The sequence below is a fragment of the Pipistrellus kuhlii genome, unplaced genomic scaffold, assembly GCF_014108245.1.
Source record: "Pipistrellus kuhlii isolate mPipKuh1 unplaced genomic scaffold, mPipKuh1.p scaffold_m20_p_3, whole genome shotgun sequence".
Lineage (NCBI taxonomy): Eukaryota > Metazoa > Chordata > Mammalia > Chiroptera > Vespertilionidae > Pipistrellus > Pipistrellus kuhlii.
In genome coordinates, this window is record NW_023425529.1 from 186,376,314 (window position 1) to 186,394,806 (window position 18,493).

The following is an 18,493-nucleotide window of genomic DNA, read 5'->3' on the forward strand; positions in this document are numbered from 1 at the left end:
CATGACATGTGTTTATTTCCAGGATGGAAAGTCAGGAGTCTGAGCCGGGCCCGCCTTGCAGGGCCCCCTGGAACCGGTCCGGCCAATGGGCCGGTGGACGGTATAAATAGGCGTGGACGGTATAAATAGCCAGGAGCTCTGGCCCCAGGACTGCTGCCGGCCCAGCTGTCTCTCCGGACAGGACTGCGACCAGCAGCCAGCACCTCGCAGCCAGAAAGCCAGCGGCCAGCACCCAGCACCCAGCAGCCGGGCAGCCAGCGGCCAGGAGCCAGCAGCTAGCACTCAGAAGCCAGCACCCAGTAGCCTGCACCCAGCAGCCAGCACCCAGTAGCCAGCACCCAGCACCCAGCAGCTAGCACCCAGTAGCCAGCAGCCGGGCAGCCAGCACCAGCACCCAACGGCCAGCGGCCGGGCACCGGCACTTGAGTGGCCTGCTGCCCGCATTCCCAGCGGCCATGTCGGTGCTGGAGGAGGGCCGGCCCTTTGCCCAGCAGCTGTCCAATGTCTACTTCACGATCCTGTCCCTCTTCTGCTTCAAGCTTTTCGTGAAGATCAGCCTGGCCATCCTCAGCCACTTCTACATCGTCAAAGGCAACCGCAAGGAGGCGGCCCGCATCGCAGCTGAGTTCTACGGTGCCGCCCCGGGCCCAGGTAGGTGCCCTCTCTCCGGTCCGCGGAGTCCCACCCCAGCAGCATCTTCCTCTCCTGGTCCCTCTGGAGGGATGTCATACACTTCTTGTTGTGGAAAATGTTTGCTAACTCCATGGTTTCGTTTAAAAAAAAAGGACTTTGCTGTGGAACTGAGTTAGTAGAAGGAAGGCATCTTTGCAAACCAGATGGATGGGAACCTACTTTTAAACACACGTTGTTCTGGCAGAGGTGGCTCTGTTGGGTGGAGCGGTACCCCATACGTCAACTAACCATACACTGATCTGTGCGTAACTATTTTAAACCTTTAAACCTTTAAAATCAGAGTTTTACAGGCTCTGGCTCCCCCGAATGGTCCGTTAACGGATAGCCAAAGTTTTATGATTTTTGTTCAAAGCTTTAGGCCTAGGGGAAGCCTGTATTCAGAAGAGGAGATTTTGAGAGCTGATGTGTTTGCCACCCCTTCCATTTTCCCGAGATGAAGCACGCGGTTATAGGATAAGGCGTATCAGCAGGATGGGTGGCGTGGTGTTCCTGGTGGCTTGTTGTTTTGCTCCATTCGTAAGAAAGGGATGATGAGAGGATAGGAACATGAGTTAACAAGTGTGTGTGTGTGTGTGTGTGTGTGTGTGTGTGTGTATGTGTGTGTGTGCAGCCAAGTACAGCCCCCACGCCGCCCAGTAAAAATGGAAGTGTGAGACCACATGAGACACATGGTTTGGATCATAGACTTTAAAGGCTGTAAAACCACTTATGTTCTACCAGTCTGATACTCTGTACAATCAAATCTGTTCTTGGGGCAGGTTTCAAGGTGATATTTTAAGTTCTGATGGTAAGTCTTTTGGTTAATTTCTGGTTGTGAAAATCGTCAGGCAAGCACGCACAGATTTTAGATCACCAGATATCTCTACCATAACTGACATGTTCAGAATTGAAATGTCCTACCACACAATTATAGAAGGCAACTTTTTCCCTAGAACACTTAGAGTGGAGAACTTGACCTCTTAAAAATCTGATTGCTTCCGTTTTTCATTTTGTGAAAATGGTTCATTTTAAACACAGGTTACCCTCTGTGTATATGGAAAGTTGAATAAAGGTCGAAAATCTGTTTTTGATGTGTGAGGTAGATCATGAGTATATTTTTCCTAAGGAAGTGTTTTCTTATGCAAAGCGAGGGTTTTATGAGCTCATTAGAAGTGGGCGGGACCTAACTGCCAGGGTGCAACTCCCAGGAGGAGAGGAAGGTGGGCCCCAGAGCCAGGAGGCAGCATTTGACCTGTGCCCACAGCCGGCTTCAGAGCAGGTGGAGTGTGGAAATGTGGCAGACCGAACATCTTGTTTAAAAACATCAAACACGAAGACTAGATTTTTAAACAAAACCTCATTTCCAGATACAGGACTAAATAGATGATATGATCACATGTCCTAGCATAGCAACCTACCGCTCATTACCATGATTCCTAATCAAATCTTGTCTACAAATTACGAGAATTGCCATATGTAAAAGCTTAAAATATAGGCTAAAACGCTATAAGTGTGTGTGTGTGTGTGTGAGTGTGTGAGTGAATTAACAAGGGTTTTAGAGGAAGCTATGTAAGCTCATTTTTGCACATATTTTTGTGCAAATAAAAAGCAACCATCATCTTCTCTTCAGCCTGGGCCCAGTGTGATTAAGCTGGTGTGACAGGCATATACAAAATGGCCCCCTGCTTTTTACGAGTCTGTGTTAAGATGTATGAGAACTCTAGGATTATTTCCCAAAAAGGGGAAGAAGGAAATTAACACTTACTAATAGAAAACCCTTTTCCTAAGAATAAGTAAGTTGTTAACAATTTTTATTTTGTGTTGTTTTTAGTGGTAGATCTTTTTAACAACATTCTGCCTTCCAATATCTTGCATTAATCTATATATTAAGTAACGGAATATATTGTTAATTTTATTCAGTTGAAGCATAATTAGTCTCCTTTTTTTAAAAAAAAATTTTTTTGTATTAGAAGGATAATCAGATATCTAGCAAGCACTTTATTGATCTCCTACATCTAAGCATTCATTCTTTCTTGCCCAGGAAATTATTATTTTCTTCATCTTAATGTAGCTTGTTCTTTTATTTACTACAAATACGCTATTTTTATATCGATTATATTTTTATGATTAACTAATCAGGCTCAATTATCTTTGTTTAATCTGGCAATTGGCTCCTTCCTTGGAGAGCTTGTCACCTTTACTCCACGTTGAATTAGGTTTCCTCTTCCTCCTTTCAAGACTCAGCCAGATGGCTCCCCAACATTTCTGATGTGGGGGTGCCAAATTCCGTGAAATAGGAGCTCGTGTGTGTGTGTGTTTCCACGTCCTTTATAATCAGAGAAGACCCTGCTGACAGCCCTCTGGATGTCCTCCCCATGAGCAGTGTGCTCTGTAGGAAATGAAGTAGCCCGTGTCTCAGACTCACCCGAATCAGCCCTCTGAGCTCCACAGGTGTCAGCTGGTCCTAACACGCTTTCCCAACAGGCCTGAGACCCAGGGGTGATTACTCAGCGAGAGTGAAAATGCAGCACAGCTCAATGGTGGCTAACGTGGCTCAAGGCCTTCTCGCCCCCGTTGTTATTCCGATAAAACTAAAATCTGCCTTTTCATCTTCTGTGCCAATGACTTTTCTCCACACCACATCAAGTAGAAGGGACCTCCTTGCCACACACCTTGTTATGTAACTACCGCCTGAATCGCTCTGGCTGTTTAAGGTCTTGGTGACAATCGCTATGAACCAGAGGTCTAGTCCATTTTTATAGCTAGCCCTGGACTTTGAGACTGACTGTGAGACTAACAGTAGTAGAAACAGAGAGCAAATGAGGCTGCGGGGAGTACACTGATTTTCCGAAGTCACTCCAAGGTCCCCAGAGAAGCCACGAGCTGCTGATATTCCAAGAACACCGCGGGAGGTAGCTGGCTCCTCTGCTCAGTTAAGGGCAATATTTTCAAGTTCTGTCTTAGGCTCTGAAGGAAATTCAATAGATTTACCCACAAGGCCCCCGTTCTAAGCACTTGTTTGTTGAGCTCCCCTGATAACAAGGAACTAAAGAAACAGAATACAACAAAGACAAAAGGTACCATTCCCACCTAATTGAGGAGATAGTATATAAGCATATAATAATGACTTTCCAGGTACACTCTTACCAAGGAATCTGGCGAATGGGAAGACCAGTCTCAAGTCATGACTTTCGGAGATATTCATGGTGAGGCAGACCTTGAGTTGACAGAGGAAGGAGCTGAAGCTTGGATTTAAGCCTAGACTATGAAGAGGCAATGAATTTGACTGCAGTAGAAGGTTTATGAAGCAGAAAACGATGTTAATAACTTGGGCACTGATATGGAAAGAATTTGAATGGCAGGCTAAGCAATTTGAACTTAATTTTGAAAGCCATAGGAGTCATTGAGAGTTTCTGGCGAGCGCGCGCGCATGTGTGTGTGTGTGTGTATGTGTGTGTACACGCGTGCACGCAGGAGTTGGGGAGGGGTGGTGAATGGGAAAACACATGCATAAAATCCTAATTTAAGATAGATTTATATATCCGTGATCTTTGGAGTTGGGCAATGGGACAGGCTTGAGACAGGTAGCTGAGGAGCTCCCTGCCATAAAGAGATGAGGCTTGTTTGTTGATGCTGGCACTGATAGAAAAGAATGACAAGAAATACAAATTAAAGAAAGGAGAAAGGAAGAATGGATGAACCTGACCATTCCTTTGAATAACATTGGCAGAGGGAGCAAATGTTACCTTAGGGAGCTGTCTCCCAGAATTGGTTTAACCTATCTTAAGAAAAATATGTCAGTCACGGGATTCACTGATACACAGGCAGATCTGCAGTTCCCAGCCACCCCAGGGAGGTGGGTCCTTGGCTGCTTAGCCACCTCCTCTCTGGTGAGAAAGATCAGGGTAAATCAACTAGAATCTGAACCCTGTTCTTGCATTTGATTTATTTAATGTATTTTCCCTCTGTCCCACCTTTTCATCACTAAGCCACCTCTGATTATTACTTGACTCTCCCTCCAGACCTGTCCACAGAAGGAAAATGTGCTGGTTTGACCCAGCATTTCATCAGCCCAGCCGACACTAGCGGTCCTTGTTGTAAATTCATGTACTTGCGTCTTGGTATCGGTCCGTAGCGTTTGTGCTCTGAGTTGTAAGCGCACCTCTCGATGTGAATTTGCTCCAGCTTTGCTGCCAGATTGGGTTTCATCCCTGAGACTTTCTGTGGAATACAGGAGAGATGTAGCATCATCGAATGGGATATCTGTGTTTGTGATTTAATAACTTTGGGCCTAGGGTTGCCAGGAAGTGTGCAGTGCTTTTCTCAAGCTGTCCATTGTTGATACTTGGAAACTAGCTACTGTGTAAGCATGTCACCAAAGTCAAAGGGCATGTCATTTGGAGAACAGTGTGAACCGGGTGGGAAAAGCAACTGGAATCTTACCTAATCTTACCAAATAAGAGACAAACATGTAAATTGACCATACCTCTGCTACACCCACAGCCAATCAGAGTGACCATGCAAATTAACCCAACAAAGATGGCGGGTTAATTTGCATATGCAGGCATGGAGGGTCAGAAGGGTATGCCTGCTATGAGGGGTAGGGGGGTGGCAGAGGGAGCTAGAGGAGCAGTACTTCAGTCAGAAGTGGAGACTTGCTGGCTCCCCGGGCGGCTGGAAGTGAAGCCAGGGGAAGGAAGGCCTATTCTTGCACAAATATCGTGCAATGGGTCTCTAGTTTTATATAATGTCATGTCATTTTTTTTCTATCAGTAAAGTCCATCCCAGGTCTTAAAGCTACAGCAGATGCCAGAGATGGCACACAGGGGTATTTCTCACACCTGCTTCCCAGGAACTCCATTCAGGTGGTGTTCGGTGGTGCTCTGTGGATTAGCTATGAGGTTAGTTATGTTAGAAACATTTCTCAGAACTTCAGCAGTGAGCTATTTCAAGAGGCAAATCTGTAGGATGGCTCTTTTCCTGGTGTTCATTATAGAAAGGTATGAAAAAAGTGAGAGCTTGGGGCACATGTTCTACACTTAGGTGGAACACTGCCTAAAATAGCTTGGATCAATAGAATGGCTCTTCTATGACGAAAGCCTAACGTTATAATCAAAAGTGCTAAGAAAAATGTTTTAAAGAGATTTTCATTTTACCCAAGCTCGACTAATGTTCAGGTATGCCAGGCCACTTTTGGGGAGGAAACTATTATTATCGCATGAGTGTAACGTGGAATCTGGGGGCAAAGGCTGTCATTTCCATGTGTTAATATCTTTCTTCTTCCTCCGTATTTGGAGAATTGCATGAATTTGTGGAATTAAGGGACTTGGCATAGTTGATGATAAGTTGAGAAGAGATCCATTTTCCTGGGAATAACCTTCGGATGCCTTTTGTTTTCTCTTTCTTTTTTTGGTCATTCAATTATTTGTTCATTTATTACAGCGTTTTCTTGTGTATCTTTTATGTCAAAGGCACTGTGTGTTGGGCATTAGGGATAAAATATACAAACATACCCCTGACTCTCTCCTACAGGTGCGTATAGTCTAGTGGGAGAGACAGACAGATAACCAAGTCATTTAAAAGCATCCTAAGAGCTATTGTGCATGGGTAAGGAGGGGGCCGTGGGAGCACAGAGGAGATAGGATAGATAAGAACGCTTCTGCCTGGGATGTGGCTCTTACATAAAGGCTGTGCCAACAACAAGCATGCTCTCTCCCATAAGCATGCCTGGTCCTTAGTCACAGTGCTCCCCAACTCCCTATTCTCACTCCTGTGTACTTTTCAGCTCCCAACCTACTGGTACTATTATTTCTAACTCAAATCTCCTGCCTAAATCTTTACTTAAAGCCTCAGAGATTTATTGTTAAAAGAATTTATTTTAGGAAAAGAACAGGTATGGCCATTGCTTATCCACAAAGCTTTTTGAAACTTAAAAGAGTTTCAGTGATATTTTTCAGAATGAATTTTGTATATATTGATAGATGCCCTTGTTATACACAACTCTGAAATTTTTATATAATGACAGTTAAAGAATGAAAACCAGGTCTCAGTTTTCTGCTTTTCAATGTACTATCTCTTTAAGAAATGGTTAATTATTAAAGTAAGCAATTTTTTCTTATTAATGGACCTAACTGAGAGTTTTGTTTTTAATTCAATTCAGTAAATACTTGCCTACTCTATTCCTGGCACAATATCATGTGACACATGTTCATAGTTAGGTGCCTGTGGATCTGTATGTATGTAGGTGCGCATATATATATATATATATATATATATATATATATATTTACTTTTTTATGACATATGACTTGCTTTTTGAGAAAAAGAAGACTTAGGTGAGTGAAGCTAAACCCTGTATATGTCAAACACCCCAACAGCAAGCAAGTAGAGATTTGTAAGGTGCTAGGTAAGCAGTTTAGTTCTGCAATGAAGGTTTCCTAACGAAGTCCATCGAGAACATCAGGAACTTCATGGAGAAGGCGGAACTTACAGCTAAACTTCTAAGACAGATCCTATTTGGTTCCACGCAAATGAAGATGAAATCAAGCCGAATGTAAAGACAAAGAGGAAGTGAGGGACGTGGACTAAACAAGCCTGACTTATCTGTGATGAAGAAGAAGATAAACCTTGGATAAGGAAGCATAGTCCTGTGGTTGGTGTCAATGTGAAAAATAAGCGCACATCGTCTCACAGTACACACCCAAAAGGAATAGTCCTAGTAAGAGCTTTCTCATGCCTCTCCAGGATTTGACCTACAAAGAAGGGTCATTAGCTAATGATGACCACCGTAAGCACCTTACCGAAGCCTCGGTGTAACCCCCTGAACCACGGCTTGGGGGAGACAGAATGCCTACGTGACATAGACCCCACAGTGCACACTCAGAGGGGCTCTGTGGCAGTTCCATGGGTTCCCGCACAGTCTTAGAACATTCCACTCATTTCCTGGCCCGAGGAGGGAGGAAAGCTTAGCTTCGTGACAGACAAAACGTGTCCTTGAAAGCTGGTGGAGTATTTGGAATGCCTCTTTCTCCAGAAACACCTCAGAAAGTTTGGGAAAGAAGAAAGGGAGGAGGAAAGAGAGAGAGGGAGGGAGGGAAGAAAGGAGGGAAGAAGACTTGCTAAGGGCTATGTGGACGACCTTTGGCTTTCTTCTTCACCAGCTGCACAAAAACAAATCATCCATTCTCTCCAGCCTGCTCTCAGCAGGGCTACCCAGCAGGCCATGGGCTCTCAGACTGAAAATGCCCCAAAAATGCCGATCCCAGGAGGAGGCTGACGGAGCTCAGACATGGACTCCCAGGGACTGTGACTGAACAGGTGCACTCTGAGGAGTTGAGGATAAACATAGTAGAGTGATCTTTTTTTCTCGGTCTCATCATTCTCCATTGGTTACTGTGGGACAGGCTTTAAAAACCGGCCCTCTGAGTAGATTTAGGAGTTTTCCAGAAGAGCCTGGGGCCAAGAGGCTGGGCGCCCCTCCCCCTCTAACAGAACAGCTCGGCTTGGATGGGTCTCCCGAAGCTGGGCTTTAGGAAGAATTTTTTAAAAAATATATTTTATTGATTTTTTACAGAGAGGAAGGGAGAGGGATAGAGAGCTAGAAACATCAATGAGAGAGAAACATCAACCAGCTGCCTCTTGCACACCCCCTACCGGGGATGTGCCTGCAACCAACGTATATGCCCCTGACCGGAATCGAACCCGGGACCCTTCAGTCCGCAGACCGACGCTCTACCACTGAGCCAAACCGGTTTCAGCTAGGAGGAATTTTTCTATAAAATAAGGTTTTAAACAAAACTGTCCAGTTTATGTCAGAGGTAGCGTAAGTTACACGCATCTTTCCAGAATTTGAGCCCCTATGAAATGAGTCACAGCTCAGTATCCTTTCAGCGCTCCTTCCGGAGGGTCAGGGGTACAAGTGAGAGGCCCGGACGCTTCCTTCTCCCCCTTTCTCCCCGGCAGCTCGGTCCCTGTCACCGCTGCTCCCTGAGCGGACAGAACCGGGAACGCAGGCCCTCTCCAGAGGCGGGGTCCCCCTGGGGGCAGGCTACAAACTAGCTGAAAGGTGAAACCCAATGCCATCCATGTCTTAAATAGAAGCTCTGGCTCCTCCATCGCCAAGTGCGCAGCTTGGTTTAGATGAGGGTGGAGGCCCAGGCCACTCAGTGGAGGCCGGTGGGTGGGACACCTGCCCTCGGCCATCAGGACCTGGCCCAGTTCCCGCTGAGTCAGGGAGGCAGCTGCACTGGCTAATGGAAGCCCCTCCCCCTCCTCCTCCTCCCCCTCCTTCCCCTCCCCCTCCCCCTCCTTCCCCTCCCCCTCCTCCTCCCCCTCCCTCTTCCCCTTCTCCTCCCCTCCCCCTCCTCTTCCTCTTCTTCCTCCTCCCCCTCCTCCCCTCCTTCTCCCTCTTCCCCTCCCCCTCTCCCTCCTCCTCCTCCTCCTCCTCCCCCTCCTCCTCCCCCCTCCTCCTCCCCCTCCTCCTCCCTCTCCTCCTCCCTCTTCCCCTCCCCCTCCCCCTCCTCCTCCTCCTCCTCCTCCCCCTCCTCCTCCCCCTTCCTCTTCCCCTCCCCCTCCACCTCCCCCCCCCCCTCCTCCTCCCTCTTCCCCGCCCCCTCCCCCTCCGCCTCCTCCTCCTCCTCCCCCTCCTCCTCCCCCTTCCTCTGCCCCTCCCCTTCCTCCTCCTCTTCTTCCTCCTCCTCCTCTCCCACCCCCTCCCCCTCCCCCTCCTCCTCCCTCTTCCCCTCCCCCTCCTCCTCCCCCTCCTCCTCCCTCTTCCCCTCCCCCTCCTCCTCCTCTTCTTCCTCCTCCTCCTCTCCCACCCCCTCCCCCTCCCCATTCTCCTCCCCCCCTCCTCCTCCTCTGCAGAGGCCTCCCTGGGAGAGCAGCGATGGGGACATTGGGCGATGCCTCAGCACTGCCTGCCTGGCCACAGCAAGCACATTGTGATGGGAGATACTCGAGTTCTGTTTCCGGACTTTCCCTCTGTCGCTGGAGAGATGATCAGTCCTATCGCCCATCCGGTAGAGTAGCAGGTGGTTTTTAGAATGAAATGACCCACATACAAATTTCAGAATGCGGGAGCTTTGTGACCTATTTCCTGCCTGAGCCACAGTCCAGAATGGAGACTTAGGAAAAGGAAGAAGGCCAGTTCCCTTTGAGTTCAAGTGCCCAGCATCGCAGACCCACTGAGTCTGAGAAGGAAGGACCACTTCCCCATAGTGACCCCCCCACCCCCGCCCCAGCCCCCAAGAACTGAAAAGCCAAGGGGATCAACGAAAATGCTGGTGAGCATCTCTCCCTGCAGCCAAGATGAAATAGCCCACCTGGCAAAACCCAGGGCCGGAGCGAGGCTGTGGCTCCTTGTCGTTCATTACTCAGATCCACAGAACAAGAGTGGCTTGGGGTGGAGAGCCATGTCCTATACAATGCGTGCTAAAGCCACACTCGCACACCTTGCCTTGGGTATTGAAGAACCTCAGCAATAATAGGAGACCTCAAATTAGCGGGAAACAGAGTGTTAAAATCACCTTGCAGACAACATGGTGGGTTAGCCACCTGACGTTTTTCTGTGATGGCTCTAGACTTTCTAGCCGTGCCTGGGATCGTAGGAGAGCTGTTCAAGGTCTGTCGCCCTCAGTGTCCTCACCTGTAAAATGGGGATAGTGATGTTATTGCAGAGGGTCCTTGCCAAGTTTAAATGAGATATAATTTATGGCCTAAACCATGTGCCCCCGTGTCTGGCAGGTAACTAACACACCACACATGTGATATTGCCCTTTAAACATGTTCAAAACCAGGGCGAGAACGCCCGGTGCAGTCACACAGAGCAGCACGGTGAGGGAGGATGGTGGAAGTAGAACCAGTACTGAGCGCAGGCTGGCAGTGGGACGGGCCGTCAGCAGGCGGCACTCTGCCCGGCTCAGGGAGCTCTTCAGGGAGATGTTTTCGGGGTTCGAGTGGCTGCTTTTACGTTTATGTCAATTTAAGAATGAGCTGAAGCTCAGGGAGGCGAGGAAGCTGTCAGCGAGTTCAGTCAGTGATGGGAAGAAGCAGAGCTTTAACCAACAGCCCCGCCCCCCAGTCTGTCTTCTCAAGCCAAGGCCTGTCCCTCTTCCGGGTGGGGACCTGTTGTCTTCCAAGGGCCATTGGATATTGATATCATCATCCGCTTCACTAATTCACTTAATATAAAGGTACTAGAGGTCCGGTGCATGAAATTCTTGCAGGGGAGGGGTCCCCTCAGCCCAGCCTGGACCCTCTCCAATCCAGGACACCTCGGTGGGTTGCCCCTCACTGCCTCCCCCCCTGAGCCAGCCTGGTCACCCCTCACTGCCCCCACCCCTGAGCCAGCCTGGTCACCCTTCATGGCCCACCCCCTGTCAGCCTGGTCACTCTTCACTGCCCCCCTCTGCTGGCCTGGTCACCCCATGCAGCCTGCTGGTCAGTCGTTTGGTAGTCCCTCGTAAACCCCCCTGCCGACCTGATCCTCCCACGCAGCCTGCTGTTCAGTTGTTACTGTGAGGGCGTCATGGCCAATTTGCATATTACCCTTTTATTAGTATAGATGCTGCTATGAAAACATCTCCTAGATTTTTTGAATTTTGAGTCCCACCTGCAGTTGCCTTGGCAGGCCCAGACCCGATGATTCACAGGCCTTGTAGGAACCGTGGGCCAGACGTTCCCCACCCTGCGTCTGCCACACCAGCTGAGCCGGGGGACGGCACACTGGGCCCCGCACTCCTGAGGTCCCTGTGCCGTCCATCCGCCGTCCACTGGCCCTTTTCACTCAGAACTTTAACTGTTTAAAAAGGATTTAAAAGACAGCATCTTCCAAAAACTGGAGCGAAAATAACCCATGGGTTCTGTGTCTTTAAGACACAAACTGTGCTTGCCATGCAGATGTTTTGAGCAGCAGCCAGGCATGCCAGCCCTGCCCGTCCAGCTGCCAGGCCCCTTCCGGGAGCTTTAACATTACTTGCAGGAATTTCTTCCACGATTTTACTCTTTCTAAGAGACTCTTCTGGCCAAAACTTCTTCGGACAGAAACCTATTTCTGGGCAAACCTGGTCTGATGGCAGGTGGTGGCTCTCCTGTGGGACACCCGGGATTTCTGAAGCGCGTCCGGAGAGCCCTGGGAGGGCCTGTTAGTGACTTCACCTCCAGCAGGCTGCGCCCCACACTGCCTCCTGCCAAACAGATTTATCCCCCTCCCCTCCCTCTGTTCCCCTCCCCTCTCATCTCCCTTAACCAGTGGAGCTGAAGGAAGACAGGAAAAACAAACAAACAAAAGCCTCTAGGGCAGCACTACAGTGCAGAGCTGAGTGTAGGGATTTGGCATTTTCCCTGATTTCCTCCTCTCCTCTCTGCCAGCTGGCTGCTCCAGGAAGCAAAACACAGCTCTTCCCAGGATGCAACTCAGAAAGCTTTCCTCCTGCGGAGGGAGAAACAGAAGCCTTCTGGAATAAGCAGGTTCATACCTGGAAATAAGGATGCAGAATTATTTCGTAGAATCTTCGGACAACCTGGGACTCCATCACTGGTTTACACCATCTGGGCCCCTGGCTGGGGTCTGCAGGGTCTCCCCGCCGCCTGCAGGAGCACTGCCCCCTGCTCCCCCCCCACTCCAGGCCCCTTTCAGAAGGAGTGAGTCACATGGAATGTCCTTGTCTTCTCTCTTCAGTCCAGACCATTAGGCCGCACAGGCTGTTGAGCCGCATGTGTTACCGGGGAGCAGAGTGCTGCCTTCGGTGGTGAGAGCGTCAGGACGGTTTCCTGTGAGCGTGAGAGAGGCCTTCCTCCTCCACATCCACGACGAGGTGTCCATCTCCACCTCAATCATAAAGGAGCATCCCCCTGAAGGCTGGGCAGGCACAGGCTGAGGGACAGAGACCTTTCTCCGAGGGGAAGGCCAGCCTGGCCGGCGTGGCTCAGGGTTGATCATGGACCTGTGAACCAGGAGGTCACGGTTCGATTCCCAGTCAGGGCCCAGGCCCAGGCTGCAGGCTCCATCCCCCATGGGGGGTGTGCAGGAGGCAGCCGGTCCATGATTCTTTCTCATCACTGATATTTCTTTCTCTCTCTCTCCCTCTCCTTTCCTCTCTGAAATCAGTAAAAAACAAACAAACAAACAAACAAAACCAAAAAACAAAAAAACACACAGAGAACAAACAAGCAAACAAAAACAAACATTAAACAATAGTACGGCTCCAGGACCTACTTCTGCAAGGTGTTCACTAGCGGAGCAAACACCCTCTCCTGCCCCATCTTGAGAAATCTCCGCCTAAAACACCCTCACTGCTGCCATCGCCCACACCTCCCAGGAGCTCAGGGGGAGTGGAGATCAAACCTCCCACGAGGCCCTAGCGGGTTTGGCTCAGTGGATAGAGCGTCAGCCCATGGACTGAAGAGCCTTGGGTTCAATTCCTAGTCAGGGCACATGCCCAGGTTGCAGGAGGCAGCTGCTCAATGATTCTCTCTCATCACTGATGTTTCTCTCTCCCTTTCCCTTCCTCTCTGACATCAATAAAATAAAACAAAACAAAAAGCAAAACAAAAACTTTCCATGAGCTCAGGGTTAGTGGTGCTAGGACCTTCCATGAGCTCAGGGTTAGTGGTGCTAGGACCTTCCATGAGCTCAGGGTTAGTGGTGAAGAAGCGTCTGTGGCTAGGCAAGTCGGGGAAGGGGAGAATGGTGTGCAGGTTGCTCTGCGATGGGCCCCTGTCTGAGTTGCATGCCAGGGTTTGGGAGGTCAGGGCGTTGGGGGGAGGGGGCTCCCAAACACCACCTTAGAGTAAAGAGGAGCAGGGTAAGAAGAGCGTGAGCTTTGCTCCCTGTTAGTGCCCTCCTCCAGTTCAGTCTTTGGGGCTGGCCTCTGTTAATGAGCATTTTCTTCACTGGGAGCTGCACTGCAGCGGGAGAAGGAGAGCCTATTGACAAGCTTTCCTAAGAGGCTGGGAAGCAGGAAGCTGCCTAAGCACCATCCTGGTCCAACTCCGGAAGCTTCCCAGGTCACCTGCCCAACCCTGGTGCCCTCCCCGTGCCAAGACAGGGCGCCTGGCTGGGATGGCCATCGCGTCTTGCCTTTCTTGATGGTTTTCCCTCCTGTGACGACAACCCTGGTGGGTAAAGTGAGGTTTGCCATGTGGTTCAGGGTGAGCCTCCTGTCTGCCAGATAGTCTGCGGTGTCCTTCTGGGCTCCCTAGCAGCTGCCCTTAGGTGCCCACGCCACATTCTCTGCTCACGTCTGCTTCTGTGACACTGATTTAAGCTTTTCGATCTTTCAGCGTCCCGTCCACAGCTCTTGGCCATGCGATGCTGGCCTGCACATTTCTGACAGATGGTTTGCAGAGGTCTTTTTTAAGATGAGCTTTTTTTTCCTCAACGTTTTTAAAGCTTACCCCAGAAAAATCTGATTGAACAGCGTCATTCTTCCTCCCTCCCTATTATATCCTGGCCCATCACTTGTCATCATAGGGTCTGCAGAAGGCTTACCCTTTACTCATTTTATGCCAAGACCCATTTGGGGACTTGGTGTGTGTGTGATTAAGTGTCTATGGCTCACAGGTGTCTCATTGCTTCCTGGTGGTGAGCGGGACTGGCCGGGCCATCTGGACATGCCTGAGAGCTCAGGGTTGGAGGACCAAGTGTCGGGAGGACAGTGGCTGGAGCGAGGCTTGGGCCACCTTAGCTGAGGTGACAGGTCACAGGTGGGGATGTGCACCTGGTTGTAGGAGAAAAAGGAGATTTATCGAGGAGGTGGCCACAGTTAGAGGAAGACACTGCACTGGGGTGAGGTCTTCTCTCCGAAGAAGGTTCCAGACCTCAATCCGATATGGTGCCTTAGAGCGATCCCTGGCAGAAAGGAAGCGGCAGTTTTTGTATTTTGTGCCGTGGGCAAAAGTAGGTTCTGACGTCCCATACAGCAATGGGTTTGTGCTTGGCATAGGAGGCCTGTGTCAGTCCCAATTTATACTGGAGAGATTCCTTTCACAGAGACAAGATTATAGCTCTGATCTTATTTTAACTCCCCTTAAGGTCGAATCTGCATAAAATTTTAGGCACAGACAGTGCTTAAAAACTAAATATGATGTATAACTTTCAGAGATGAGGAAGGGAAATGGAATTTAAAAATTAATCAAATCTCACTCATGAATATAGATACAAACATCTTAAATAAAATATCAGCAAGCCAAATCTAACAAGAGGAAGTAGCTTTCTAAGAAATCTATTCTCATCAAGTCTTCTTAAATAACACACTGGCCCATAGATTGAGCAGAAAGATAATGTCCTATTGGGAGACACGACCTTGCTTTGGCAGTTGCTCATGACCAAACTTGCGAAAGTTACTGTGGGGATTACTGTGAAGCAAGTCCCTGACATACCACCTAATCAATACAGAGAAAAGGGGTTGGATGATGGCCAGAATGGCTGTTGGGAGAACAGTGAGTAACAGTAATAGATGGTAGCGTGGTCCAGACCCCTGACCCATTGCTGCTGGTATTGAACGTTAATGAACATGGACATAAGAGAAATTTGGGAGGAAACATGGGCAGGATGAAGTCACAACTTGGATTATGTCTGCTTTCACATCAACACTGGACAGCCCAGAGGTAGTGACCATTAAATTTATCAAGGCATTTTCAATGCAAGACATGGGCATTATTGCTCATCTAATGACTGCCGTCAGTTCTGTGTCTGTTAAACACGCATTTACCCAGCAACAAACAGCTAAGATTCAACTTGGGTTGAATTTGATTCAACTCAGCAAAACTCCCTTGGGAACTGTCCAAATCTTCTTCCTTCATCCCCACTGACACAATCTTCCAGAACAGGAAGAGACTTTGTGCTTTCAATTAATTTGAAATCTGTGGCTTCTTCCCTTTTTTATTTTTTATTTCTAATGTTTTAAGTATTTTCTAAAATATAACTTTTACTTGAAAATGGCTGGTTCATTATCTATATAATAAAAACCCAGAGGTCCTAACGCCCTAATGACCAAACACTGGTCACTAGGAGGCTGCATGCGTGACTAGACACGTGTGGGTGGGCAGGGCTGTGAGCGCGCACGAGTGGGTGGGGCCACACGATTTTGCATGCTGGGCTTCTAGTATTTTATATATCAGCTAGCATTTCTTTCTTTGCAACCAGTAGACTCACCATGAGCTAGGGTTGATGTATCATCTGAGTCTGTAACTCTTCTAGTCTGTTGTTGTTGTTGTTGTTGTTGTTGCTTCATCTTTGTTGGCTGTGTTTGTTGGCTCATCTGCTGTGTTTTGGTTACAAAGCAGTGAAGTTACAGGCTACAGGAGCTGTTTTACATACACCATCGTCACTGTGCTGCTGATGAACCACGGGAAGGTGTGGTGTTTAGGATAACTAAAGTACCTGAGAGTCCTTTTTAGTTTGCTTCTGAACTTAACTACTGTACAGAGAGACAAGATTTGCTAAAGTTAGCATGATTAGCACATTTATATTTACATTACACATGAGTAAGAATAATGCCGTAAACACTGGTCACCAGGCGTTGTTCTTATTTGTTTAGTAATTCATTTGATTCTCACAGACATCCTAGGAGGTGGGGTTGTTATTCCATTTTTCTGATAAGGAAATCGAGGCACCAAGAAACTAAGTGACTTTCCCAAAGTAACAAGTCTAGCAATTGGCTGACCTAGAATATAGTCCCAGCTCTGGTGGTTTGTGGCCCAGTTGAGGCTCCTAAAAGCACAGAGTGGCTTTCCTGGGATTTGTTAAGTCGGAGGCAGTTAAATTGCTAATGGGAGTAAAATTTTTAAAATGTCACATCCATGAGAGTTTAACATATTTTATGTCTATCGATTGTGTCCAAATATAAAACTAGGAATTTTTTTTAATGTACTAAATAAGCTCTTCTATATACACAATTATCAGGAGTCTGAGAGATGTCTCATCCTGTTTCCAAAAACAGAATCGATGGCTTTGGGTAGATCTTCCTTGTTATTTTTCTTACACAAGGGTGCCTTCATTTTGGTGCCTTCCATTCATTTCACACTTCACACGCCAGCTCAACGATTTTGAAGACACTGTGATAAGAGGAATGGCGATAGCCAGGGCTGTTTTTGCCTCCTTTTCCTCAGAATGCTTTGGGCTTCACACAGTCTTAGTGATGGAAACGCACTGCCTCCCGCAAGGTTGTGTCCCCCCTTCCTGAGGACCACGGTCCCTGCTTCCCATCTGCACAATCAAAGTACGCATACGTCAGACACTTTGTGGATCGTTCTAGTAGGTTATGGGGCCATGGCTATAATCCCTCGATGGCAATTACTGAGTTTGTCATGACCGGGAGAACCTTTGATCCCCAGATATACAAAGCTTACTTAGATAGCGACCAAGGTCCATGCGATTCTAAAATGCCTCCCTGGAGCCTCAGCTTCCTTAGGGCAGCAACTCTCTTTTCATTTTTGTGTCCCCAGGACATGTGACTTGGCACCTGAGAAGGAATGAATGAGTGAATGAATGAATGAATGAATGACATCCACCACCTTATTCTTCTATTACACAATGAGAGATGAATATACCTTAGGAGTTAGAATTTATGCTAGTGTCTCAAGATTTAAGCATTTGGGCACTTTGAATTAATCTTATTTTATTATTTTCTTTCTACATATAGGGATTAGTGTTTGTGTCTTTAAAAAATGATTTTTTTTTCTCTCTTTTTTTTTTGGTATAGTTGAAAATACTCTAAATTCAAGGACATCGTTTCTTTTGTAACATCATGGAAGATATGTTAAACATGCTGAGAAGATGTCAGCCCTCTGTGTTACACACATTTGAGTAGGGCAGAAATCAGCTGTGAGCAGCAGCGAAGGAGAATTACTCCTCAGTGCGAAGTTTCCTGGGCTTTGGGGTCAGGCACATGTCCGTCAATAGGAGCCCCTCCCCTTTGATTCCATGTCGGCAATGAAAGTACAAGCTAATAACGTGTTCTTCACCGCGGTGCTGAGGCCCTGATGTTAGCTGTGTGGTTTTCCAATGATCCCAGTTTTGTCTTCTCTAGTGATTTCTCAGACCCCCTGGCCTTTCCCAACCACTCAGCTCCCACTCAAAGGGGACATCCCAGGGACCACACGCTGTCACTGTCAGTTTCCCAGCAACCTCTGTGTAAGCTGTGAGTGACCCTTGAAACGGGGTAACTGTGAGAGAACAATTGCTCCATTTCCCCAGGACACCAAGGTCAGAGGTCAGGCTTGCCGCAGACCTCATCTCCTCAGTCCCCATCCCTAGGCCAACAGATCTAGGCACTCATGTTTGAATAACATAGAATCAGAGATAACATGGTACAAAAATGGGGCTCAGAAATGATTCCTGAGAGTCACACAGACGCATGGCTTCCTAAGGAATCTCGCAGCAACGAGGACCCAAGCGCTGAATGATGGCCAGTTCCAGATGGGATTCGGCAACGGCGGGAGTTTAGCGCCCACAGGTAGCAAAGATCTTTGTGATGATGCCAGGCGAAGGTTTTGTCTTGTTCTTTGTGAGCTCTTGGTAATGGAGAATCACTAAACATTCATTTATTTTAGGACTGGGGATCTTTTTAAAAAAATATATATATTTTTATTGATTTTTTACAGAGAGGAAGGGAGAAGAATAGAGAGTTAGAAACATCGATGAGAGAGAAACATCTATCAGTTGCCTCCTGCACACCCCTTACTGGGGATGTGCCCACAGCTAAGGTACATGTTCTTGACCGGAATTGAACCTGGGACCTTTCAGTCCATAGGCCAATGCTCTATCCACTGAGCCAAACCGGTTTCGGCTTATATTTTTTAAAAGACACTCTACAAA

At 47.9% G+C, this 18,493-nt stretch overlaps 1 protein-coding gene across 1 annotated transcript in view; it reads left to right on the plus strand.

Annotated features, from left to right (window-relative positions):
* Positions 1 to 319: 319 nt before the first annotated feature.
* The window catches only part of ASB5 (ankyrin repeat and SOCS box containing 5), a 41,964-nt gene continuing 23,790 nt past the window's right edge, over positions 320 to 18,493 (plus strand). Inside the window, 1 exon segment of the mRNA XM_036458462.2 lies at positions 320 to 651. Within this exon segment, the coding sequence (XP_036314355.1) occupies positions 456 to 651 (196 nt within the window). The 5' untranslated portion in view covers positions 320 to 455.